General features: G+C 40.3%; 2 protein-coding genes across 3 annotated transcripts; both read left to right on the top strand.

The window, feature by feature from the left end:
• The first annotated feature begins 1386 nt into the window (after positions 1-1386).
• LOC110059609 (putative caffeoyl-CoA O-methyltransferase 2) lies at positions 1387-11322 on the top strand. 2 transcript variants are annotated; one of them, XM_089282683.1, is made up of 7 exons: positions 1387-1452; positions 1862-2122; positions 3633-3738; positions 5452-5576; positions 6853-6907; positions 7652-7785; positions 10974-11322. In XM_089282683.1, the coding sequence occupies exons 1-7, from the start codon at positions 1447-1449 to the stop codon at positions 11130-11132; spliced, it is 846 nt and encodes a 281-aa protein (XP_089138809.1). In that variant the 5' UTR covers positions 1387-1446; the 3' UTR covers positions 11133-11322. The 2 variants fall into 2 exon arrangements, with proteins under 2 accessions (XP_089138809.1, XP_089138808.1); XM_089282682.1 differs by lacking the exon at positions 1387-1452 and having other exon boundaries at positions 1792-2122.
• Positions 11323-12916: 1594 nt separating this feature from the next.
• On the top strand, positions 12917-26806 carry LOC110059654 (putative caffeoyl-CoA O-methyltransferase 2). The gene is made up of 6 exons (XM_020766382.2): positions 12917-13192; positions 21276-21381; positions 23150-23274; positions 24195-24249; positions 25543-25676; positions 26184-26806. Exons 1-6 carry the CDS (start codon positions 12959-12961, stop codon positions 26340-26342), a joined length of 813 nt encoding a protein of 270 aa, XP_020622041.1. The 5' UTR covers positions 12917-12958; the 3' UTR covers positions 26343-26806.
• Positions 26807-26822: the final 16 nt, after the last annotated feature.

Raw genomic sequence — 26822 nt, 5'->3', positions numbered from 1 at the left:
AATGTGAGCGAATTTGCAAGTTATTGAGTTGTGTTTATTTTCTGCGCACAGGCTGACGTTAGTAACCAGAAGTTAAATTTCACCTCCTTAGCAATGCATGCAAGTGCGCGCATGAATTGATTAATAGGCCCTTAAAAGATTTAAATACTTACCAACAAGCACATATATACTAGAAACAATTTACTTTGTCTCTACCATTACTTATTGTGGTTTAGTTTGGGTACTAGCACACCATCATTGATGAATGAGCTTGAACATATTCAAGCAAGGGCAGCTAAAATTATCCACAGACTGCCATGGGGTATGCTAGATCATTACGCCGTAGAAACAACTGGATGGGAGCCACTGTCAAATCAATATAAAAAGAAACCACTTATGTTTTAATGTACAAAGGAAATAGTAACATCACCCCAGATAAACTAACAAATCTCTTTAGTACTGCCACTCCACACTGTAATCTCAGACATAGTAATTCTTTTGTACTATCCAGATTCAACTTGGACATTGGCAGAACTTCCTTAAGACACAGAAGCCCACTAGCTTGGGGTCTAACCCCAGCCTCTCTCAAACAGTCCCCCTCCCAAAAGAACTTTAATGACTTTTTGAAACAATGTCGTCACAAGAATTTTGTTAAAAATATCGGCTTTCTGAAAGATTCGTGTAATTGGTCTCTCATAAGAATTAAGACATTTTTGGAATAGCAATTTTAATCCCAAAGAATTTATTCATTTGATAATAGCATATTTAGTATACTTCCAAGCCTTATTTTACACAAAATGTGATGTAGTTTTCCCTTCCATTATATTAACTTAACATGCCCCTTGTTACATTTTCATTCCTTTTATTTCCACCTATTTTATTCCTAACAGATTGCCATTGTTACCCAGCATACTTTTTATTGTAGACAGTAGGTCCACATCAGCCTCTGGCTGCCTTTAATTTAACCTACTATAACAAATAAAGTATATCTGACCGAATTCGCAAAAAAATGCGCGCATTGACTCAAAGACAGTCCCACCGGCCAGAAGTCCTCTGACCACCCCCCTGGCCAGGAAATTGGCCCCTCACCCATGCACGTGGCATGGACCACTCCAGCAGGGTGCCGGGTCAACGCAAAACCCTCAAACAAGGTTCAACAACCCGAGTAAAACACTCCGAAACACAGTCAATATCAAGGTTATTTAACACTGAAAACTCAAAGTCCAGCTAGCTGGGGTTGTCAGTACAAGACACCCTCCCCTCCCCACTGCTTTTGACAGCTGGCCGCCAGCAAACCACCAGCTGATAGGCCAGTGCCTGGGCCATGTGCCTAGCCTGGCCGTGACGGAGACCCCCCCCCCCCCCCCCCCCGCCCTCTCGCCTGGGTTAAAGGTCGCTAGCTTAGCCTTTGCGCCTGAATCCAGGCGAAAACCTAGACGGCATGTTTTTGCGGAATCTCTCAGATATATGTATGTATGTATCATCCCAAACACTGCTCGCATATTGATGATGGGGTCTTGCTTATGAATAATTTTTCGGGGCAAACTAAATGTGGCAAAACAGTATTTTCAACGCTACGTGCGCCATATTGTTTGATGCTTGGGTTGATTATAATCTTGTTTCAGTCATAAGCTCCGTTGTAAACCGTGTCAATCTTCTCCATCCTCAACCATCGTTGTACCTTTATGGTTTGTTATTATCTCTTTGATTATTTTTCTATCTTAGTAAATGTCTATTTTCAGGTATCCTTCAATTCCAAGGTAATTTTGTTCGTGGCCAATATAACTCAAAATACCGTGACTGAGCTGCTTTTAAATGCAAATTTCAAGATAAAAATGTCACGTGATGTTGTAACGCCGTAATGCGACTCATAATTTCGCAGGCGCTGACAAGTTTGAATTTAAATCGTGTGATACATCTCAGAGAGATGTCTTTTTTGAGCGAAAACAAGTTGTTTTTCGGAGCTGTGGGCATTGCAGTATCATCCGCAGTAGCAGGATTTGTAGCTGCTCGGGTTCTTGGGCGAAAGAGCGATGAAGACTATAAAGAGACAAAAATGCACATGGAAATTAACAGCCCAGTCACAAAATATCTTATGGAATATGGACTCCGAGAGCCTTCACCACTCAGGAAACTTAGAGAGGTGAGAATGTAATGGCAGATAATTAATTTTACGGACGAATTTGATGTAACAGCTAAACAACGACATTTTCCAACCAGGCGGTAAATAAGCCATCACTCTCACGGCAATCAAACGAAAGAACAACATCCTAAAGATCCTGGGCCCGGGGTCGCTAAATGATCGGCAGCTGGTCAAGGTTTTCAAATGACTAAATGACCAGCACTCCGATACTTTTTGACAAATGTAGGAAATCGAACAAACCGGTCACGACCAAACTATCATAGGTCGAGTAAGAAGTATGATGCAATCCGGAAGAACTTTACTAACTTTATAGATTTCAATTCAAACAGTTTAAAGAGTCTACTAGGTTTACTTTTGACAAATTTAAAGAATCGAATGAACCGATCATATACAATCTATCTCATGTCGATTGAGAAATGTCATGCGATCCAAAAGAGCTTTATGAATTTCACTCTAACGGTTGGTATATGTACAGGGATATCAGTGTAGGATTCGAAGGCTGTCAGGTCGTGACATCATGGCGATTTCCTATCAAGCGTGGCGCTTGTTCGTGGTGGGAAATTTGTAGCACACCTCAGACGTGAGTGAGGTCTGTCCTGTTAGATCCTTGTCATGCTACTCATGGTTATGATCGGTTCGTTAATTTTTTTTAAATTTGTCAAAAGTATGAGACTGCTGGCCATTAAGTGATTTGAACGTCTTGACCGGCTGCTGGTCATTAAGCTTTGCTTACAATGAATTCCTTCATTGTCAAATCAATAAATGAAAAATAACGGCAAGGCATATTTCTAGAAATAACGATGTGATGAAACATGTAATTAGTAAAGGTGAAATGAAAGCATTCACGACAGGTAAAAGTTTCGCGCGAATGGAATCCGCTTGCGTTTTCAGTTTCATCAGAGTCGTCACGCAACGCTTCTCCCCCACTAAGAAGCTTTGCGTGACGACCCTAAAAACGGCTGCCAAGGAGACTAGTTCAGTTTCAGTATTCGGTTTCACATCTATCAACAACCTGACAAAATTCCGACCCGGTAGCAAGCAAAGGCCAACCACAAGGAGAAGACCACCAAGCTATTATCATCCGCTTCTGGTGAAAGAAAAAGATCAAAATCAGTTGTGCACAGAATTCTTCCTTAACAAATGGAAGACTGGACTCCTTGGGAGCTTACCATTTAGCAAAAAAATCTGGAAATTTCGGTTGAAAGTCAAATGGAACAGCAATTTTTGGGAAAATTTCTTCGGAAATTGTAGACTACCTCCAGGCCAGAGGTAGTCCTCTTTTTCCGCTTGGAACAGAACAGCGGAAGTTTCCTTACAATTTGCTAAATTTTCCAGTTTCCAGTTTCCAGTCCCTCATTAGCCGAAAACAATTACGAGAAATTGAATTGCAAGTGGTATCATATTACTTGGGAGGAGAGGGGAAGAAGGTAATACTCAATTTGGTAAGTGGGACGATGAGACTATATGTGTAATGGCATATTGCATTAATTTACTGATTTCTTTTTTATAGGCAACCATGAACCATAAATTGAATCATATACTCTGCAGTGCTGATGAAGCTCAGCTTATGAGATTGCTGTTGCAATTGATAAAAGCGAAAAAGACTATAGAAATAGGTAAGGATGGTAATATGATCATTATAGCTGTGCTATTAAAGTGTTATTAGTGCTAAACCAGGCAACCTCATCATCATCATTATTTTATTCAGTAATGCAGGTTACAAAGATTATATATATTATATATAATAAAATGTGAAATAATAAACAAAAAAATTATAAAATTACCCCATGGTCTTTAAATATACAACTGACCATAATCAAATTAAAAATAAATTCAGTATCGAATCAATAGACTAATAAAAATTTCAAGCTGATCTAGAAACTTAGGTACAATATAATAAATCTCGATCTGTCATAGCTATCATGGCTTTCTTTTTGTTGCATGGCTCGATCATTCCACCTACTTAAGAAGGGCTAAGCCCGAAACGTTTAGTTTATAAGCAACCATTTGACACTTTTTAGAGCCTTTTGAGCCTCGTACTTAATTTATTGCATTGTGTCATGCATCTTTTGAGTTTTTTGCTTATTCCTACTGACCTTTCTTATCTTTTCAACTGGTCCACCAACTGGGATGCCGGTTGGCAAATCCCCATGTATAAGTGAATGGTTCAAACAATACGATTCACTAATTATCACGTGCTGAACTTTAGCTGCGAAACATCATACAATTTGATCTAACGTAAATGGGACTTGGGATTCTTTATCGTTCAAGATAACCAAATCTGCACTCTGCCAGGTCCTTGGCAACCTATCCACAGGTCTCATTCCTGGACAGATAAACAGCTGGTGGCTCTTAAGCAAACTGTGGAACTCATTTTCATCAATTTGAAGATGATGAAGGCAACTTAATCGCCGTAGCGAGTTAGTGAAGCTGATGTTTCAACCATTTATTAACGTTTTGCTCTGACGATTAGGACTAATGCTCGCAGCTCAACAGTTTCTTTAGAAACTAATACCTTTGCATGTTATTTTCGACCTCCACTGTTTCCTTTACCATCTGGTGCCCAGCACAGGTTAAGCTTTGTGATTTTATCAGCGTTTTTTGTTAGAATATGACAAAGCCATGTCTTTTGTGCTTTGTTCATTGATGATCCTGACATTTGCATTTGAGAGTTTCTACGCCATCATATGCTGCCTAATGTCCCGGATTGGTTGCTAATGAGAAGCATGTTCTTTATGATAAGCATCACAATTTGTCATTTTCATTTAATTGTCATTGTCATTTGAAGAGCTTACCAAAATTCTATCAAGATATAATTTCCCACTGGAAGAAAATTAATAGCACTAAGCTGGAAACAAAAGGAGATGTGCTAAATCAAATAATATGGAATAATCAGTTTTTTATAATAAATAAAAAATAACAAGTCACCTTTGAATAGTTATAAGTAGTGTGTTGTAACTTGTTGTGCATGAAATAATAATGATAAAAAATCCTGACCTTCTTATGTTGTGTTTTACTTACGGTGTTGCTTTGGAGCCATGAGATCAAAAAGGAACAAGCTCATTTTTGTTTTCCCAGCGTGAAATAAAATGCGAACCTCATGGCAAGTTCAAGCTCATTTTATTTACACTCATTTTGGTTACATAAAAAGTCGTTTGCGGTTCAGAGAAATACCAAATAAGAAAGAATTCGAATACAAATTCGAAATTATATTAAACTATTAAATAGTGTGCAGTGGCCAGAGGAGTGACCACTAACACAGTGAAATTATTGAGGAGGATAATGGAATACACAGGAAATATAAATGATGACAGCATGTTTCCTTTCAGGTGTTTATACTGGCTACAATACTCTGAGTATGGCCATGGCACTGCCCCCAGACGGTAAAGTTGTGGCATGTGACATAACAGATGAGTATATGAACGACGTGCAAAGTCAGCGTTTCTTCAAAGAGGTTAGTCATTCACTGATTGGAAGATACCACAGCAATCGTGGCCAATGGCCAGTTCCCTCTATGAGATGCACCTACAGGGAATCGCGGTAGTTGTATTCATCATCTTGGACAGGATGTTTGTTTTGATGAATAAAACAACCATTATTCCCTGACCTTAGCTTAAAGTAAGGCCTGGTTCACAGTATTGACATACCAGACTTAATGACATAATCGCTCATGTCGATAATGTGAACATCGACATTAAGCCAGGGAAAAGATCAGTTTTTTTTTTTTTTCATGATGTTGTGATGTTCTTGCTGTTATGTTCCAGTTATGTCATTATGTCAGGATGTTCACACTGCAAACATAACGGCATGACTCCCTTTCTATGTTGTTATCTCGCTAGTGTGAACTAGGCTTAAGGAAGCCTGGGATCTACAATTGACCACATTTAATTCCATGTGACCACTATACAACCATCTCGCAGGGTTTACACTGCTCCTGGACTTTTTAAAAATTTTCTTACAGGGCCTGGAAAACTCCTTGAATATTCTTCATTTTTAGTTACTCCTGGAATTAACCTTTTCCGCGAACTTTTGGGAAGCCTTGTACTCGAAATGCAGAATTTTGTAATCATTTACACCATAACTTTCCAAGATCCGGATCCTGAAATTTTCACATTTACATCTAGTAAAACTCTTGGAAGACCATAATCTCCATAAATCTATCAAAACCATATCTACCAACACCCAGAGTACAAAAACCTGGAGACGGCTAGAAATCTTTGCATTGTAAGAATATAATTTTCGACAATGTCTGAATACTCTCCGACAATCACCCGAAGGCCTTCCGAACGTTCCCGACGTCTCGAAAATAACGAAATTAATGAAAAAAAAAATTTAACAAGAGCCACAGTAGGTAGTTCCCGGGAGATTTGGTGCTCTAACCGGGAGACCGGGAGACTTGATGAAAAACTTGGAGACTCCCGGGAAAACCGGGAGAGTTGGCAGGTCTGATCAAAACCATCAATAATTATTAGTCTCGGACATTTTGCGCTTTGTACAACTAACGTTTTTCATCACGACATTGGATTGGCCAATATCAAATCACGTGGTAAATATGGGACGCACACTGGTTACCTCGGGTAGTCGAGTTTTCAGGTCACAAACCAAGGTGATATGCTTCTGCACAAACTTAATGCAAATTGGAAGAATACAATTGTTGAAACCACTATTACATGTACGATATTGCAGCTGAAGTTCAAAATGTTCAGTTTGTTTCCTTTTTTTCTCCACAGGCAGGTGTTGAATCGAAGATAGATTTAAGGCTGCAATCGGCCACCGCCACTTTAGGTAAGAGATATTAATTGAGAATAACTAGTTGCTCCCACTAAAGAGTAACTTGCAAACTATTGCCTTGCTCTATAAATCCTGGTAATGGCAGTCACACAATGAACAGTGGATAAACAAACAATAAACCCTATTTAGCGCGAAAAGATGCTCGGATATTTCTCCTTGGAAATTATCCGTTGCTCAAAGCTCGCAGTTTTCCTCGAGCTGTCCTCTCGGAGAACTGTTCGCTTCTCGGAACAGATAATGTCCGCGGACAAATATCCGAGCATATTTTCGCGCCAAATGGACGCTATTGTGTCTATTTTCCTTCAAATATTTTTCGCATATGCAGTCATGTGACGCCAGAAATAAGAGCTAACTGTAAGCGATGACTTTTTATTAAATCAGGTTTTCACACTCCTTAGATGAGGTTGGTAATTTAAAAATTTCCGAACATTAAATGACCTTGACCAGTTTCTCTAGCATGAAGCGATTAGGGATATTATTTCTCCCCCTTGATGATATACGGTATATTGTGGGTTATCCCCCATCATCAAACATCCCCCACCCTAACCCGGCATTTAATTGTCTTAGCAATTTGCCGGACCGTGAGAATACAGTATCACGTCTAAGAACCCAACAAGCGGTAACTCGCTTATAACCCTCGTGTTCTCGGATCGCGTATTGGTTGTCAATAAAAGTCTTGCTTCTTTATCTTATTTTAGCAAACTTTAAGTCCGTATCAACATTTATGTTGTATTTCAGATGAACTGTTGTCTGCAGGAGAAGCTGAGAGCTATGACATGGTTTTTATTGATGCTGATAAGAAATCCTATGACGATTACTACGAGAAATCGTTGCAACTTGTTCGTAAAGGCGGGCTTATAGTAGTTGACAATGTAAGTGATGAAACAAGCTGTTGGTTATCACCAACAGAACTGGAATTGCTTAATTATTTTGCTTGTCAAGCTAACTCGTTTCGGTAGACCCTTTACAGGTACACTATCGGTGCTTCTGCACTTCACAATACCCCCGTTTAGGTCGACACTTGGTCGGTGAGCAAGCTGACATACAAGCGACACTTTACTGACACATTACCGACACGAGAGCCAACACTTCACACCGACACAGTACCGATACGTTGACCGACACTTCACCTACACGCTATACCGACACTTCACCCACACACTAACGATATGTCGACCGACACTTCACCGATACACTAACGATACGTCGACCGACACTTCACCGACATACTAACGAAACGTCGACCGACACTTCACCGATACACTAAAGATACGTCGACCGACACTTCACCGATACACTAATTAACGATACGTCGACCAAAACTTCACCGATACACTAATTAACGATACGTCGACCAAAACTTCACCGATACACTAATTAACGATACGTCGACCGAAACTTCACCGATACACTAATTAACGATACGTCGACCAAAACTTCACCGATACACTAATTAACGATACGTCGACCGAAACTTCACCGACACACTAATTAACGATACGTCGACCGACACTTCACCGATACACTAACGATACGTTGACCGAAACTTCACCGATACACTAACGATACGTTGACCGAAACTTCACCGATACACTAATTAACGATACGTCGACCGAAACTTCACCGACACACTAATTAACGATACGTCGACCGACACTTCACCGATACACTAACGATACGTTGACCGAAACTTCACCGATACACTAACGATACGTTGACCGAAACTTCACCGATACACTAATTAACGATACGTCGACCGAAACTTCACCGACACACTAATTAACGATACGTCGACCGACACTTCACCGATACACTAACGATACGTTGACCGAAACTTCACCGATACACTAACGATACGTTGACCGAAACTTCACCGATACACTAATTAACGATACGTCGACCAAAACTTCACCGATACACTAATTAACGATACGTCGACCGAAACTTCACCGACACACTAATTAACGATACGTCGACCAAAACTTCACCGACATACTAATTAACGATACATCGACCGACACTTCACCGATACACTAACAATACGTCGACCGACACTTCACCGACACACTAATTAACGATACGTCGACCGAAACTTCACCGACATACTAATTAACGATACGTCGACCGACACTTCACCGATACACTAACAATACGTCGACCGACACTTCCCCGATACACTAACGATACGTCGACCGACACTTCACCGACACACTAACGATACGTCGACCGACACTTCACCGATACACTAACGATACGTCGACCGATACACTAACGATACGTTGACCGAAACTTCACCGATACACTAACGATACGTTGACCGAAACTTCACCGATACACTAACGATAAGTCGACCGAAACTTCACCGACACAGTAACGATACGTCGACCGACACTTCACCGAGACACTAACGATACGTCGACCGAAACTTCACCGATACACCAACGATACGTCGACCGACACTTCACCGACACACTAACGATACGTCGACCGAAACTTCACCGACATACTAACGATACGTCGAGCGACACTTCACCGATACACTAACGTTACGTCGACCGAAACTTCACCGACATACTGACGATACGTCGACTGACACTTCACCGATACACTAACAATACGTCGACCGAAACTCCACCGACACACTAAGGATACGTTGACCGACACTTCACCGACACACGAACGATACGTCGACCGAAACTTCACCGAAACACTAACGTAACGATACGTCGACCGACACTTCACCGATACACTAACGATAAGTCGACCGAAACTTTACCGACACACTAATTAACGATACGTCGACCGACACTTTACTGATACGCTAGCGATGTATCGACCGAAACTTCACCGATACAGTAACGATACGTCGACCGAAGCTTCACCGACACACTAACGATACGTCGACTTACACTTCACCGAGACATTAACGATACGTCGACCGAAACTTCACCGATACACTAACGATACGTCGACCGACACTTCACCGATACACTAACGATACGTCGACCGAAACTTCACCGACGTACTAACGATACGTCGACCGACACTTCACCGAGAGACTAACGCTACGTTGACCGAAACTTCACCGGCATACTAACGATACGTCGACTGACACTCCACCGATACACTAACGATACGTCGACCGAAACTTCACCGACGTACTAACGATACGTCGACCGACACTTCACCGAGAGACTAACGATACGTTGACCGAAACTTCACCGACATACTAACGATACGTCGACCGACACTCCACCGATACACTAACGATACGTCGACCGAAACTTCACCGACACACTAACGATACGTTGACTGACACCTCACCGATACACTAACGATAAGTCGACCGAAACTTCACCGACACACCAATTAACGATACGTCGACCGACACTTCACCGACACACTAACGATACGTCGACCGAAACTTCACCGACACACCTAACGATACGTCGAGCGACACTTCACCGATACACTAACGATACGTCGACCGACACTTAATCTACACACCGACGGGTCGACCAACACTTCACTGACACAATACCGATACTTCGACCGAAACTTCACCGACGCACTACCGACACACTATTCGTCAACCGACACTTCAACGACAGAAGGATACGTCGACCGACACATCACCGACACAGTACCGACACTTCAACCGACACAATACTGACTGGTCCTCTGACGCGTCGACGACACACTTCCGACACGTGAACCAACACTTCACCGAGACACTACCAACACGACGACCGATACTTCACTTACACATTACCCACACTTGAACCGTCAATTCTTCGACACACTATATCAACCTACTCTTCATCGATGTACTCAGTACCAAGGCGCCTGCCTACACTCTTCTCTGTAACAGTAAAGTTACTTGAGTTTGCCAAAGCTGGTAGAGTCGGTTGAGTTAATATCCTTCTCAGCCAGTCATGCAAATTTTGTCTTATTTTTTTTTCTTATTTGGAACTGACATAAGTCAATTATACCAGATATGAGGTACGTGTTTTGCTACTTTAAGTCACCATTACTTACCGATGTTAAATTTTCTCTATAGGTTTTGTGGGGTAGCAAAGTTTGCGACCCTGAAAAAAGAGTTTCAGATGAAGAAACCAGATTTCTTCACACCTTAAACGTGAAGATTCACGGAGACAGTCGTGTTGCAATAAGTTTTCTTCCATTTGCAGATGGTGTTACTCTAGCGATGAAGCTGTAAATTACTGTTGTCAGTGTAAAATACTGCTCCATAACAGTAAACTCGATGTCACTAATAAATTTGTCAACAGTTTTTTTTGTAGTAAGTTACCTCAGTTACATTTGCAGATGGTGCTACTACATGAACAGCAAAACGTTGTTAACTATTCCAATCAAATACTGCTATTAAAACGCTAGCTAGGTGCCAATAATTTACTTGTAATTTGTTTTCTTATGTCCAATGCTTGCCATACCTCGTGTAAAAAGTCTGCGAAAGTCCTCTTTCGTATGTGAGTTGAACTCCGCTTGATCCAGAGTCTAAAGTTTGGAACATACATTCTTGTGATAATGGGTCCCTTGAATGAAACCCATGAATTTATTTATTTTATTACGATTCAATAAATACTACAAAAATACAAATAAGCCATATGGACGATCTGTATCCCATATAAAAACAGACCACCAAAGGGAAGAAAAACATAAAGTAAAATCCACTCACCTCTTCGCATTAAATTAACAATTTTCTATCTTTTGCCTTAAAGGCTCTCAGATTAAATTCACAGCGACTGCTCAATGGCAGTTCATTCCATTTATCTACAATTGAGAATTTTAGCACGTTATATATTTAGGTCAGATGTACGTTCCTTGTCGGGATCCTTGAACAATGCACTCTTGGTTTGCCAGTCTGCGAGCGGGCTCATCGCGCGCACTCGACCACGAAGCGATCCGGCAGGGAGGAGTCTGGTGCCGAGGCGCCTATAAAGTAACAAGGTAAGAAAGGGAAGTGCTTCACCTTCGCCGCTATTACGCCTACTCCTCAAACATGAACCTGCTCGGAATGCGATCAAGCCTAGGTTACCCTAGGTGACATCCTAGGCTCAGTTTCCTGCCTCGAATCACGGACGCACGTACCGAAACACCGATAGCGCGGTTTGTTTTGTTGTCACCTACTCACTGGATATGGATAAAGCGTATGCGCATGACGTCATGGCAGCCATATTGGTGTTCCAGAGCAATGAAACGGTGGCCATGTTGGTGTACCAAACCAATCCTTTGGGAGTTCAACTCTTTTCTTATGTAAACACTTTCTTTTGTTCCAATAAAATTGCATGGCTGCTGGACGTGAGTGAATACGCTCTATAGTGATTTACCCTGTGGATAGCGTTATACTGCCATTGAACAACTGGGGACTGTCCGGTGGGGAACGCCCATTTGAAAAGGTCGGGGATGCTCGTCCACTCGCTTAGGGATATAAATCAAGGATTCTGGTCTCAGCTGCGGTGCTGAGGACTAAACGCCACCCCGGGAATTTAGAATAGCTAAAACCACTTTGCATACGTTATACAGCGGCTCGGGATGAGCCCGCAGTACGAGCGGCAGTCAAAACTGAGCTGTCCCTCCGATATGACACGATAATAGCCTTTTTCTTCGCAGCTAACAAAAATAAAGACAATGCTTAAGTTGGTTTGACCTCTTCTAATAGTTAACTTAAGAATTCCGGGTTTAATTTGACGAGGAACAGCATATTTTGTTCATAATAAGACAACTATTATCCTACTAGGCGACATTTCGCCAGGTAGGATAAATTCCTAAATCCCCAATAAATCCTTAAATCCCTTCTCCGGAGAGAAAAGCTGCCTGATTTCAATGCCTTTCTTGTCTACTTACATTGACGGCAGGACAGTAAAATTTTCCCGCCCGCTGAATCCTGAATCCTGCGCGAATCCTGCGCGAACCCTGCGCGCCAGGCGTATGCAAAGCAGAAATTGAACTCCAAAAAGCGCCCTGGCCTGAGGTAATCTCTTGCCCAGTCCCCCCGCCAGTAAAAGATCAGGTTTACGAAAAATAATGGAGAACTGTGCCAGCAAAATGATGTCGTTTTTAGGTGAAAACAAGTTATTATTCGGAGCGGTGGGGATTGCGCTTTCATCTGCCGCACTAGGATTTGTTATTAGTCGAGGTTTTGAACGTAGGAACTCCTTCAATGCGCCTTTTAAAGTCAACTCTGAACACAGCCCAGTCGCGAAGTATGTTTTGGAATATGGAATCCGCGAGCCTTTACCACTCATGAAACTTAGACAGGTAAGAAGTTTGTATTATTTAAATTGGCAACGAACAGTTCTGGTCTCACCAGCCATAGCAGGTATCTGGTTAACACATTTAAATTCTATATTTAAGTGTCTTTAAGTTCATATTCTCAAAATCATTTACTAAATATATTTCATGAGGGAGGGGGGTGGGGTGGGGTGGGGGGGGGCAGTGTGGTGACCCCTTATTTAGCCTCTACAGAGACATAAACATATACCTAATTTAGACATGGTAAAAGCATCAGATGTGCTGCTGTGTAGGATATGGTTTTCTGGTCTTGCTGTCCTGAAGAGGGTATACAATGTTACTTGCCTCTGCCCTACACCAGGTATGGTTACACAAAAAGCAGGATGCTAAAGTACTTGAATTGCATTTAACTGACCAGTCAATGAAGTACTGACCAAGTCTGACCAATCATGATTTTTATGTTCATCTGGTGGACAAAAAAAGTGAAGAAAATAATGACATACTTGCAGGCATTTCCTTCCATCCCCCTACAATCCCGCTTTGCACTTCTAGTTTTCCCTTCTCCTTTCCTCTCAGGTTTCCCCTCTCCTTCACCTTTGAATGCCTGCCATGCAGGCTATCTTGAATTCTGAAAATTGTGCCCAAATGATGAGGCCCTGTTAGGGGGGGTGCCCATGTTCCCTGTCTGATTTTCACAAGCAGCTATGTCGGCATTTTGCAAGGTTCTTATGTCGTCTGTCGGAATTTCTTCTTAGAGGAATTGTGTCGGGAATTTGACCTTGTTCAATTGAAACGAAATTATACACGTGCATAATACATCATAACACATTTGTTTATTAAAATACTGACAATGCGAAGACAAACATCAGGAAAACAAAAATCAATCAAAGTTTGACTTAAAGTGCCACTGAAACGAAATTTTCGTATGTGAGATTTTTGCTTAGTAATAAAGTTTCAACCTTACTTGGAAACACTGCAGACTTTTTTTTCGCATACGGTAAGCGAAAACTGCTTTTTCAGCCGTTCGAAATTGGCTGGTTAAGCCCAAAATTGGCGGCCATCTTGGCGCGGCCAAAACAGCCTAGTGACGTCACTGGTTGTATTGCTCTCATGCCGCGCTGAAAATTTAGAGTGATTATGGGAGAAGAGAATACTGTTCGAAGCCCCCCCCAAAACATCTTAAGGACATCTCAGGGCTGTAAAGCAGATAATAAGAGTAGCCTTAGACATGAAGAGGTGGAGAGTCGATCCTGGGGCTTTTCAGTCTATTTAATTGGATATTTTATGTAAGCAAGCAAACGAGTGGGAGTTCTTAGATCGCAAAATGATCGGGACTCTTAGTGAAATGGCCAGCACTCAATTAAACAATATCTACACTCATAAAGTTAAAAGACATGAAAACAAGAGAAAGCGGCTTTTGAAAATATTATCCGGAGTGCTGCTGCACGAATCGTAGCAACAACGTTTCGAGTTTTCGAGTCGCTTCGCTTCGAGGAAACTGGACGCTTTGTGAGTTTCACCGCGGACGAGATTGTGCCACAGTGACCTTTAGTCTAGTTGTATCTGCTACATCCTACAAGTTATCACAACAGCAACAATTTAAGAAACCCTGTTATTTTATATGAGGGAGCGAATTTAAACTATAAAGGTAAACTTAGCTGCCATGACCCTACAATTATATGTTTTCAGGAAACGAGAGAAAGCGTGACAATGTCGGCGGCAAAAGGTCATATATGCAAATTAGTTCAAATTCTGTGTAATAAACCTTCGACTAAATAATAAACTAGTGACGTTTAACGAATTGCTTTGAACTTGAATACTATTAAATGAAGATCATAGACGTAAGTATGTGCTAAAGAACTCCAAGTTATCCATCGGCCGTGAAATATTACAATTGGGAGATACGTGTAAAAGAGAAGCGAAATTCCCGCTTTGTTTACACTGATACGTATGCGGCGATAAAGCAAACCCTGCTGCGGATCACAATTTTCAAAGATACATTTTGTCTACCACAAGAACTCTCACTTATTAGTATCATAAAAAGATGCTCTCTGTGTGCAAAGAAGTACTCGACTCAAAGCTTGTGGACCGTTAATAACTTCATGATTGTGCGGATGGCTGATGCGCTTACGGCTTTTAATGCAGCAAAGTTGCCGAGGATATATTCGAACCTTGTTAATAGACCTTAGATAAACGTGAGAATCCAAATTTCAGAACCAGGCTGAAAACAGACGACGAAATATCGTGTTTAGGCTTCAGGACGTGATACAAAAGTTGCCACACTCGTCTTCGAAATCTCCAATCGAGTACTCAAGATGTTCGAAAAGTATACTGAGCTGTTCTAATCTGTAGCATTCATTTTGGTGAATCTACATTCTTTGGCGCCCTCCAACGTTTATGATGTGTATTTCCTGTCAAGGCTGGACTGAAATTACAAGGTAGGAAACTAGTAGGTATCGACAATATGAAGAATAAACTTAAATAAATCAAATGAAAACAAGAGAGAATCTTAAGCGCTTCTTGCGTGAATACAACCAGTGACGTCACAAGGTCCTTAAACTCGGTTCCAGAGCCCGGACACAGTTTTGCTCCAAAAAGTCGATTTCAGCAGCTAAAAAGAGCACTTTCCGTTAGGATTTGACAGAAATAAAGTTCACCATTATTTTAAGCACGTTTGAAACTATAAATTGGGCTAAAAAAAGAGAGTACGAAAATTTCGTTTCAGTGGCACTTTAAGAAGTGGTCTGTTCTAGCCATATTTTGCCAAAAAAAAATAATAATAAAATAATAATAATAATAATAATAATAATAATAATAATAATAATAAAAATAATAATAAAAACCGAGACCAAAGTGACTTTCAGTTTTTGTAGGTGCAGTTTATTCAACCTCGATCCATGGCTAGACTATTAACGACCCCAATAAATAATAAATCAATGTGACATTACCAGTTAAAAGTGAATGCCTTGTATCAAATTTGACACGATAGTAATGTAGAGAATATTAAAACATCAACTGTTGTTGTTGTTGTTGTTGTTTATAGTGGTCAATACACTTAGCTACACCTAGCTAGTTCACAGGCATGCCACTTAAACTGAAAGAAACAAATATATCAACTAAACATAATAGGCTTAAAAATCCCAACTGGCGGGAGGCAGACAGACCAGTTGGCTATTTACAAGCATGACTGAGGAGTTGAAGTAGGGTCTACCGAGAAACGACTCCAGCTTAGTGGTTAGAGCAGGACATGAACCCGCGACCTTTGGATTTCAAGTCCGGCGCCCTAACCACTCGACCACGCTGCCCCCAAAAACTGAAGTCACTGAAGACACAACTGACAGCAATGGAGTGATAATAGTGTATGTTTTGGGGCGGCTACGCTATTATTTGAAAAGCTCTAGTCAGAGGTCTAAATGGTCTGGGCGAATGACACTCCTTCCAGATGATGTATGTAAGGACATTCCGCCGAAGACCACGTCTGATTGGTTTTCATTTTCGAAGTCAAGGTTGCTGGTCTCCTCGCAACTTCCTTTGTCTGGCAAAAAATCTTCCACTTCATTTTGATATCTAAGAAATGTCTCGTACAACATCTCTGTCGGTTTGACAAAGTTGTCTCCTCTCTGAAAATGTTCTACATCCACTTTACCTGCTATAGCATCTCGGTGACAGATGAAGTAAAATATCTCCAACAGATGACAGATAGAAGGAGCGCACGCACACATGGGTCTAGCCTCCTACCCAGACTTTCTTTGGACTCTTCACACAATCCTCCTCCCGTGACGAGCCGCAGTTGGATATTAGTTTTTGTTAATTAATGTCATTAATGACATTAATATATTTCAGTCAGTAAAATGAGACGTATTTATGACTCATTTATTGGTTTTCTTGAACCCTTATTGATGTTATTGTTTAGAACATTTACTGCTTTCACAAATCTGAAATTTGCTGTCGGTCTATTTTGACATTGGTGTCACTTTCCCTATTTTGCTGGGGTAGTCTGTCGTTTTGTCGCCAGTTCGAGGCTCTCGTGTCGCCGTTTCAAGGCCATGTCGCTTGTTGGAATTTACCCCTAACAGGGCCTCAACGATTAAACCATCCTTCAACTCAGTTATCACAAAATCTTGTGATATGCCAGTCTTAAGCAGACCAATTATGTGGTTAAGTCTTAATCCACTGACCCTTTGTTGCAAATCATTTTTATTTTGCTGAAGTATCTTGCTATTAATTACCTCCTCGTCTTGGTCTTTATTCTGCAAGCTACGCAAAATATGTATAATAAATATTTTGTCACCTGTCAAGCAGGGCTGTCATTAAGTCTTGATTCATCTGTAGTCTTGATCTTCACACCCATAATACACTTGCTACTTTATGGGAGAGTTGTACCAACTACAGGCCAGTTCACCCGTACCATCAAGGGCCCATCAAGCATGCTCAGCCATAACAGGTGATGTGCGTTATGGCCATTATTAACAACCCTGAAGCAGAGTCATGTACCTATAAGCCCAGGGGGGAGGGACTCACATATAAAAAAGGACTGGGGTGCTCGTCATACCTTTTAGGGGTCAAAAAAGTGATTTTGGTACCTCTTCGTGTATTCAGCCTCAAAAAGTCTTCAGCAGGAGCCTTTGTGGTACCTTTTAGGGTATTGAGCTGGAAAAAATTGACCTGCGATAATGTGCTTTTTTGGAATTGGTACCTCTTAGGGGTGAAGAAAATTTCAAGCCACACCTTCAAAACAGGATCTTGGCACCTCTTAGGGGTTCTTTTCAAAATTACTGACAAGCATACCCTTTCCTTTTATGAGGGTCGTACAGGGGTGGTCTCTGGCACTGTTCATGAGCCACAAAAAAAGCGAATTACGAATCATGGATATTAAAATTTGATATTCCTGAATCACAACAATAAGCAAGTAAGGTACTCTTTTTAATAACCTGTTCTTATGCTAGAAAGAGGCTAAGTTAAGGCTCCATATTGCAAATTGCATACCTTAATCACTTTCGAGTTCTTTCAATAGACGACTCTAACCATTCAGAGGACTTGTGTCTCAAAATCACGAAGAACAGAGTGGTGAAATCACGAATATCGGTTCGTAATTCAAGTTCTTCATGGGTCGCGCAAAGCACTCAGGTCACGGATCATGAAGAATAATTTCTTAAAGTCACGTTTCACGGAAAACAAAATCAGCTTATCACGCAATTTGAGAATACCCCTCTATGACCCTCTTTTATATTAGAGTACACCCCCAGGCCTATAGGGGGAACTCTGTTATCTATAATTGTGCATAGTTGCACTGAGCTACAGATCGAGCTTTTTGTTCAACATGCTGCAACTGATGACATTATTTCTGACTACAAAATGAAAATTATATGAATGTACATATGGCTGAAGAAAAGTATAAAAAAACCCATAAAAATATAAAAATCTTTATTTATCCTGATAGAAAACTGATCAGCATAAACCAGTGATCAGCAATTATACAAAAAAAATTACCAAAGTAGCCTTGGAAGTATTTCAAGAGTGTCTTAATTCCAGAAAAAACTGAAAGTGAAATCTAAGGCCATCCCCATGAAATGTTTCATTTCCCATTGCCCAACCGAACCATTTTTAAGTGATGACGTATTGTGTGACATCATTGCATGCATGCATTCCTTTGGATAGTGATTTTGCATAGTTTGTCGCGCTTATGTCTGTGCGCTTATGTTGCACACGATTTATCCCCCTGTGGAAGTGAAATGTACTCTGGGAGTTCTTTTGCTGCTTTCCTTTGCTGTTTGTAGGTTCAGCAGAGTGCTTTTAATTGTAGCTTTTAAAAGAAGATTTAGGGGTGGATTTTGGTTTAAACAGTATCGGATAAATTTGCGTTCACAGGCAAACTCATAATAAGAACATATCCTCCATACATACAAGTTTAGATAGACAAGTAAGTCGCACAGGTGATAGGTGAAGGCTTTGCAGCTTTCCTTTGCTGTTTGTAGGATCAGCAGACTACTTTTAATCGATATGACAAGTGAACAGTTAAAACAACAAATTAATTTCGGGTGAGGTAATTAGTGTTGCCAAATATTTTTAAAGATAATAAGGTGTCAATTTCAGAGAGAGTAACATTCCTTTGCGGGTTTCCTTTGTGGTTTTCCTTTGCTGTTTGTAGGATCAGCGGAGTGCTTTTAATTTCAGCTTTTAGACAAAGATTTGGGGGTTGATTTTGGTTTATACAGTGTCGGATAAATTTGTGCTCACTGGCAAACTCGTAATAAGAACATATCGTCCATACATACAAATTTAGGTAGACAAGTAAGTTGCACAACCAATAACTGAAGGGTCTACATAAAATTTACGGATTGGTAGCGCAGTTGTACTTTTGCCAGTCTTGAAGTGAATTGAATGAGCATTGTATGAGTACTGAAATATACAGTTTACAGTAGTAACAATGAAGTCAGGGTACGATTCGTTTGCAGTTTGCAGTTTTTCATGAAGTTTTGGAAATGTGCTGTTTTATATTTTCTGTCAACGAAAGAGTGGCTGTGATTAAACAATCAATAATTGTATAAAGTTCATTGATGACGGTTAACAACAAATTAATTTTCTGTGAGGTAATTAGTGTTGCCAAATATCTTTAAAGATAATAAGGTGTCGATTTCAGAGAGAGAAACTTGTACTTTGCGGCTTTCCTTTGCTGTTTGTAGGATCAGCGGAGTGCTTTTAATTTCAGCTTTTAAACGAAGATTTGGGGGTAGATTTTGGTTTATACAGTGTCGGATAAATTTGCACTCACGGGCAAACTCATAACAACATATCTTCGATATATACAATTTTAGATAGACAAGCAGGTTGCACATGCAATATGACAAGTCAAGAGAAAATGATTTTCTCTTGGACAAGTATATGGTTAAAACAACAAATTAATTTCCGGTGAGGTAATTAGCTTTGCCAAATATCTTTAAAGATAATAAGGTGTTGATTTCAGAGATAGGAACTTTTCAGCAGAGTGCTTTTTATTTGGGTTGGTACATTTCGCTGACCCCTAGCACATGGACTAACAAGATGGACCTGGTACATGAGCTACTTGAATGAACCACCAATGGACTACCCTAAATGTAAACCCCCTAAAATTTCTACCCCAAAAGTTTAAGAATCAGTTTGTCTGCTCATGTTCCAATCTTCTATGAACAATTTTTAAACATCATTGCTTCTGCATGCATTGTGTGCCGTTTACTTTTGAAAAGTCAAAGAAAAATTCCAGATACTCTGTGTGACAAGCAAAACTTTTTAAAAAAACTTAATTCACATTCTTTGTTTTAAATAATAATAATAATGATGATGATGATGATGATGATAATAATAATAATAAACAATTCATCAGATCATGTGATTTGGAGATTTTGTTTTGAATAAAAGTCTTTTGTACCTTATTTATTAACTTGTATGTTAAATTGAAGTGTTTGTCAGTGGATGTCACTTGATATATCTCTCAGCGTTGCATACTTGCAAACAAAGGTTTTGTTACACAGCATTTAGTAACTGGAACAAAAATTGACAGGCAGAGTTTGCCAGACTCTGGCTCCCTCGATCAATTTTAGTTTCTCAGTCTCTCTTTTTACCCAACCAACTGACCCACTTTGATGACAGCACAGTCGACTAGCCAGAAAAAATTATGGTTGAGGCAATGTCCAAGGCCAAATTCTCTTTCCAGATATTTAGCAATGTTTAACTTTCCCTTTCAGAAAAAGAAAACAACAAAAACAAAAACAAAAATTACTGAGGCAAGTGCCTTGGTTTGCCTGACATACTGGCTACAACCCTGGAGAGGGAAGGAGATGGAAAACAATTTGTTTTATAGGGAATTGCCCAAAGCTCTGGCTTCACAATAAATCAACTATGAATTATTGGATTCAGTTGTTTTATGAGAAAGAGAAATATAATCATGGGCGACAGGAGTTTTATCGGCTGAACTTAGGGCTGAAGGCTTGGCATTAGAGACGTAGATACAGTTTATCATTAAAACTAGAACCAAGCTTAGGCTATGGCAGAAACTCTCTGTGAGACCTTGAAAAAGGAGTAAGCCTTTTACAGTATCTGTCTAATGATAATAATTAATATAATTTGATCTCAGGCAACCTTGGACCACCCAGGCCATAGAATGATTTGCAGTGCTGATGAAGCACAATTTATGAGACTGTTGTTAGAGTTGATCAACGCCAAAAAGGTTATAGAAATAGGTAAGATAAGCATCTGATGTCTGTTAAGTGACTATTGACCTAAGAGAAAGCTCAGTGATGAGCTGTGTCTCTAATATGGCTGGTATTAACTGGAGGACATGAGATTAAACGGTTGGGGGTTGGCTGATAGATGTGATGACATAATGGTTATTGATCTTCAACTCAGATTAAGAAGTCTGAGTTAGAGTTCCTGGCTGGGGTCACTGCAATGTGTTCTGGGGCAAGACACTTAACTCTAACAGTGCTTCTTAGTCCATCCAAGTTTAAAAATTGAAACCAGCAATTTTAATGGTGGTGGTAACTCCAAGGAACTAGCATTCTATCCCGGGGGAGCAAAATTACTCCTAGTCACTAATACTGCCTGAGACATAACATTAGGTCAGCTATATGCTAACTTTAGAAATTTTTTGTACCCAACTACTCCACCCACAGCTTGAACCCAGACCCTACCAAGCCAGAAGAACACTCCAGTTGACCTGAAAAACACCCAGTGCTTAGCCTGTTTATTGTTAGCTCTTGATCAGTAAAGATAATAACAGCACAAGAGATACAAAATATTCTGGATTCAAGAAGTATGAGTGGTATTTCTATTTTAGGCTAGCTACCTTATTTTGTAAGTCTGTTTTGCAAGGCTGCATTTTTGTACACCTCCTTCAGTTTGCAGTTTCATCCCCAGAGCCTGGACCTTTTTCAGTCAGTGGCAACTGAACACCCAATGCTCTAGGCAAAATAAAAAGCTGGAGTCAGAAATCCTGGTTCTGGTTTGACTGTGTGCATGCATTCAACTTTGTTAACTGTTTCTAATCATGCATGGGGGGGGGGGGGGGGGGCAGTGTAACTGCTGTGATTAATGTTGGCTCACCTTCTGATTTCTTGGTAGTTAAAACAAAAGAATCATGGCCTCTGGGAAAGGGCATGACCATCTAATCGGGGGGGGGGGGGGGGTACTCTCAGAAAAGTTGGTTGGGGGTGTGCAGCCCACTCCCCAAAACCTTTACCCCATTTATGACCAAAATCTGTGATTTTTGCTACCCTATTTATGACCTGACCACAAATTTGATACCATATTATTTTATGACCGTTGCAGCTGGCACAGTTGCCCTAAACATAAGTTATAAAGGACTTTTGTTGATGGTCTAAGTAATAATGATGAAAAAGTAGCTTCTTCTAAGAAACATACCCAATTCAAGACTAGAGTACATACAAACATACATACATGAGTACATACAGTGTGCAAAAACCTTACCCTGTTTATGACCAAAATAGCCAAAATCAATACCCTATTTATGACTAAAATGAATTAAAAACCGTACCCTTTAGGGCTGCACATACCTTTATAGCCCATATAAGGGAGTACCCTCCTTGGCGCGTCATGTACCCTGATATTGGAAAGGTATTAAATAAATAAATAAAGTGTCTTTATTGTTCAAAAGATAAAATTACATATCTTATGTTACATTTAAAAATAACAATGTTAATGGGCTACAATATGTCTCTAAATAAGATAGATATTTACATGGAAACAAATACAACAATCGAATACAAAAAGTACACTATTATTAGGTTTAAAAGGGGGGGATTAAATTGGGTAGGGTCTCACTGGAAGGAGGACACTTAAATAAATCATTGGTAGTCTTACTACATTTCTTGCGATCTTTACGTGGGAGTTAACTTGGATCAGGCTTTCCTTGTACATGTTTCAGTTGGCACATGATAAGATTTCTTTCTATCTGAATAACTTTGCCACTATCATTGTGCTTTCATTCAGGTATTTATACTGGCTACAATACTCTGAGTATGGCCATGGCACTGCCCCCAGATGGTAAAGTTGTGGCATGTGACATAACAGATGAGTTCATGAGTGAGGTGCAGAGCCAGCATTACTTCAAAGAGGTAACTTGAACATTTGTTATTTGACTGCTTTTCTAAGAGAATCAGTTTTTCAGGATCTCAGTGGCAGTTAAGGTGTGCCACTTGGTCAAAGGTGAAGTACCTTTAAAGTCAATCAAGTTTCACACTGATGTGATACTGCAAAATTGTGGCTGCGACTGTGTTTAGCATTCAAAGCATGCATAGGGCTGCATAGTTGTAGCCCTCATGCATGTTGCAAACCCTTGATACGTTTTACTTGCATTAAAGTACTCCTGAAGGTCACAGTATATTGGATGCATGACAGAGCCCTCAACATTTAATTTTTTATTGTGTGTGGAAATTTAAATGTACCATCATGAAATTGAGAGCATTGAACTCAGGAGTCATGCACTGGTAATACCATCAGTGCAGGGGCGTGGCTAGGGGGTCCTGGGGTGCCCATGACCCCCCCCCCCCCATTTTGTAAGCCTTTTTTAAAGCAAACAACCTGCAACAGGTGGTGAAAATGACATGACAGTCTGGTGAGTACCCTCACTTTGACACAGTGTGACCCCCTGCTACGCCCCTGCAGTGAAGCACAGAACCACTGAGAAAGATCTGGTCAGATTGATTGCAACAGTAGTCTGTCGGCACAGTGGCCTCATGGTTAGTGTGCTCGACTCTGGATCTAAAGGTCTGGGTTCAAGCCCAGGCATGGGGCATTGTGTTGTCTTCTTGGGCAAGACTCTTAACTATCACAATGCCTCTCTCTACCCAGGTGCCTGATGGGCCTCTTGGCTCATATGTAGACTTACCTCTTAGCCAGTACTGTAGGGTACTTGCAAGTGTTCACAAGTAAGGTTAAAAAAAACGGACTATCAAATCATGCTTGACCTCATCCAGTATTTCGTTAAATTTTGAACACTGTAAATTTGACGTTAGTGCCCTTTTTTGTTTTCCAGGCAGATGTTGAGTCAAAGATTGATTTAAGGTTACAATCTGCCCTCACAACTCTAGGTAAGATCAGAACTGGTATTTTGTGACAACATAAGTTTTCATCAAATTTTATTCACAGTTACACACGTGCTGTAAAAGATAACTATACGTAAAATTAATTAGAAATTTTGAAAGCAGGTAGCAGTTCAACTTCGCTCTACTTGACGAGTCTTTATGCAGCCAGGCTTTGTTCGGACTGACCTGGGAGAACTTTTTTCTCCGGTGGGATACTCTGATAAAAATTGGGTGGGGGTGTGCAGACCGTTTCCCAAAAACCTTACCCTAATAATGACCAAAATCTGCGATTTTCAATACCCTATTTATGACCTGACCCTAAATCAATACCCTGTTTCAGACCTGCCTTATACTTAATTCCCTAGTTCAGATAAATGTTAAATTGCCGAACACGTAATTTGTGAAGCGCTTTTGCTGATCGGTCTTATCAATAATGATAAAAAAGTAGCTTGTCCTAAAAAAAAATGCCCAATTCAAGACAAGAGTGCAAAACTCAGACCCTATTAATGATCAAAATGGCTAAAACCGATACCCTATTTATTACCAAAACGGTTGAAAATCCATATCGTTTGTGGCCGCACATACCTATATAACCCATATAAGGGATTACTTCCCAGGGTTTTCTCTTCTCTTGACATCAAGTAGGTTTTCTCGATTCAAGTAACTCATCAAACACAAAAGACCGTGTTGGACCACATTTCCACATACCGAGAAGAGAGTTGAAAATGCACTGCGCAACGGAGTATTTTTAACTAACTTCGAAGTGTTTGGAATTGTTATCAAAATAGTAAATAGATTCCATATTGCCTTGTGTCTGTTCAATAATAGATCACAGTTGACGTCAAAATGTGGTAAGAACAAGAAAGTGGCACACGAGCCGTTAGGCGAGTGTGTGTCTGATTGATTATAATTACACCATCTATGCGTCTGTCGTCCTATAGATCATAAGTGAGAACCAATCAAAAGGCGAGAGGAATTCGTCACATAATGTAACACTGTCTTAAGTGTTTGATGTTTTTTCTCAATCCAAACTTAAACTTAGGAGAAAACCGAGAAACACAATTGTAAATATCTATGCATCAGAATACAGTCACGGCCATGATTTCCTTTGTGTAAACTAATGATGAATTATGAATGAGTTCGAGAGGTCGTTTTTAAATCGTTTTACCTTTCTTTAGGTTTCGTAGCTTGCAGGTAATCCTTGAGCGAAGTTCCTGGTCGACCTGCATTCTTAACCTCTTTAAACGTCGAATGTTGGACTATTGCAAATTTAAACGTTATGTTGTCGTCTTATTTCAGATGATCTCATAGCTGCAGGTGAAGCTGGAAGCTTTGATCTGGTTTTTATCGATGCTGATTGGACTTCAAAAGTCCAATACTATGAGAAATCGTTACAGCTTATTCGTAAAGGCGGGCTGATTGTAATTGATAACGTGAGTAAAGATGCCCGGAGGGGGAGTGGTACTCTAAATCATTGGGTAGGGGTGTGCCGCTGAGAGACTGAAACCCTTACCCTATTCTAGACCATGATCAGCTTGATTTTGTAACCCTATTCTAAACTAGGCAGCAACAACCCCTACCCTATTTTAGACCAAAACTGTCTGATTTCCATCCCTAATTCCAGACTAAACTGCCTGAAAACCATACCTTTCACAGTGGCACATGCCCATATTTATAGAGTATCCCACCTCCCCCCGAATGATGCATGCTTATAAAAACAAATATCAGTGGAAAACAAGCAAGCTTGCCAAACTGACTTTTTGAATGTTAGCTCTACTTCAGAACTACGAAACAAAGAAATATTTTCAAGTTCTAAAGTTGATATATTCTAAACCCACCCAGGACCGCGCGTAAAGTCTGTCTGAACAAATTGATGTAAACTTGTTTTACTGAAGTAGTGGGCCATCAATATGCAACAGTTCACGCATTTCTCTTCATAGGTATTGTGTAATGGCAGAGTTTGTGATCCTGGAGAGAGAGCTGCAGAAAAAAAAGTGGAAGTACCTCATGACTTGAACGTGAAAGTTCATGATGATCCTCGTGTAGTGATGTGTCTGCTTCCATTCGCAGATGGTGTCACCATAGTAATGAAGCTTTGAATTCTAAGCATTCAAAGAGTTCCCAATTCTTATTATCCAATCAAAAGCTAGTGCAAGTACTCCGGCAGTTGCCTCTTCATCATAACACAACATAGCATGCGTCATGTTGCGTTATATTGATCTATAAAGCAACATTGGTAACAAAAACCACTTGTTCAGTTGATTTCGTTGTCGACTAGTACTTATTCTCCTTACCGACTGTAGCTTAGGAGTAAGGCGCTTTGAGTAGTGAGTTAGAACCTATTATTTGGGGTTTGGAAACGGGTTAGGAATAAAGTTTTAACTGTAAGCAGAGCTTCGGCATAAGAATGGAATACGGTCGAATATCAGACGTTTTCACGTTTGGTAGAACTGATTCTGCAAAATTATAATACAAACAGGACTACTTAAGGTTATAAATGATTTCAGTTTATTAGATAGCGAAATGTGGCATAGCGTCAAAAATACGTGAATAACCTCAGCAACTCTGTAGTGTTTTAA

This window comes from Orbicella faveolata, unplaced genomic scaffold (assembly GCF_042242905.1).
Source record: "Orbicella faveolata isolate gen_17 unplaced genomic scaffold, um_ofav_v1 contig_12, whole genome shotgun sequence".
Classification (NCBI taxonomy): domain Eukaryota; kingdom Metazoa; phylum Cnidaria; class Anthozoa; order Scleractinia; family Merulinidae; genus Orbicella; species Orbicella faveolata.
Note: the sequence above shows the minus strand (reverse complement) of the source record. Positions and strands in the feature narration are given on the sequence as shown.

Excerpts from the sequence above, each read along its gene's own strand:
- LOC110059654 (XM_020766382.2), top strand. The coding sequence starts at position 12,959 with ATGGAGAACTGTGCCAGCAAAATGATGTCGTTTTTAGGTGAAAACAAG. Across the intron at positions 13,193-21,275 it reads CACTCATGAAACTTAGACAG|GCAACCTTGGACCACCCAGG; the intron begins GTAAGAAGTTTG and ends ATTTGATCTCAG. Across the intron at positions 21,382-23,149 it reads CAAAAAGGTTATAGAAATAG|GTATTTATACTGGCTACAAT; the intron begins GTAAGATAAGCA and ends GCTTTCATTCAG.
- LOC110059609 (XM_089282682.1), top strand. The coding sequence starts at position 1,841 with ATGCGACTCATAATTTCGCAGGCGCTGACAAGTTTGAATTTAAATCGT. Across the intron at positions 3,739-5,451 it reads GAAAAAGACTATAGAAATAG|GTGTTTATACTGGCTACAAT; the intron begins GTAAGGATGGTA and ends GTTTCCTTTCAG. Across the intron at positions 7,786-10,973 it reads GGCTTATAGTAGTTGACAAT|GTTTTGTGGGGTAGCAAAGT; the intron begins GTAAGTGATGAA and ends TTTTCTCTATAG.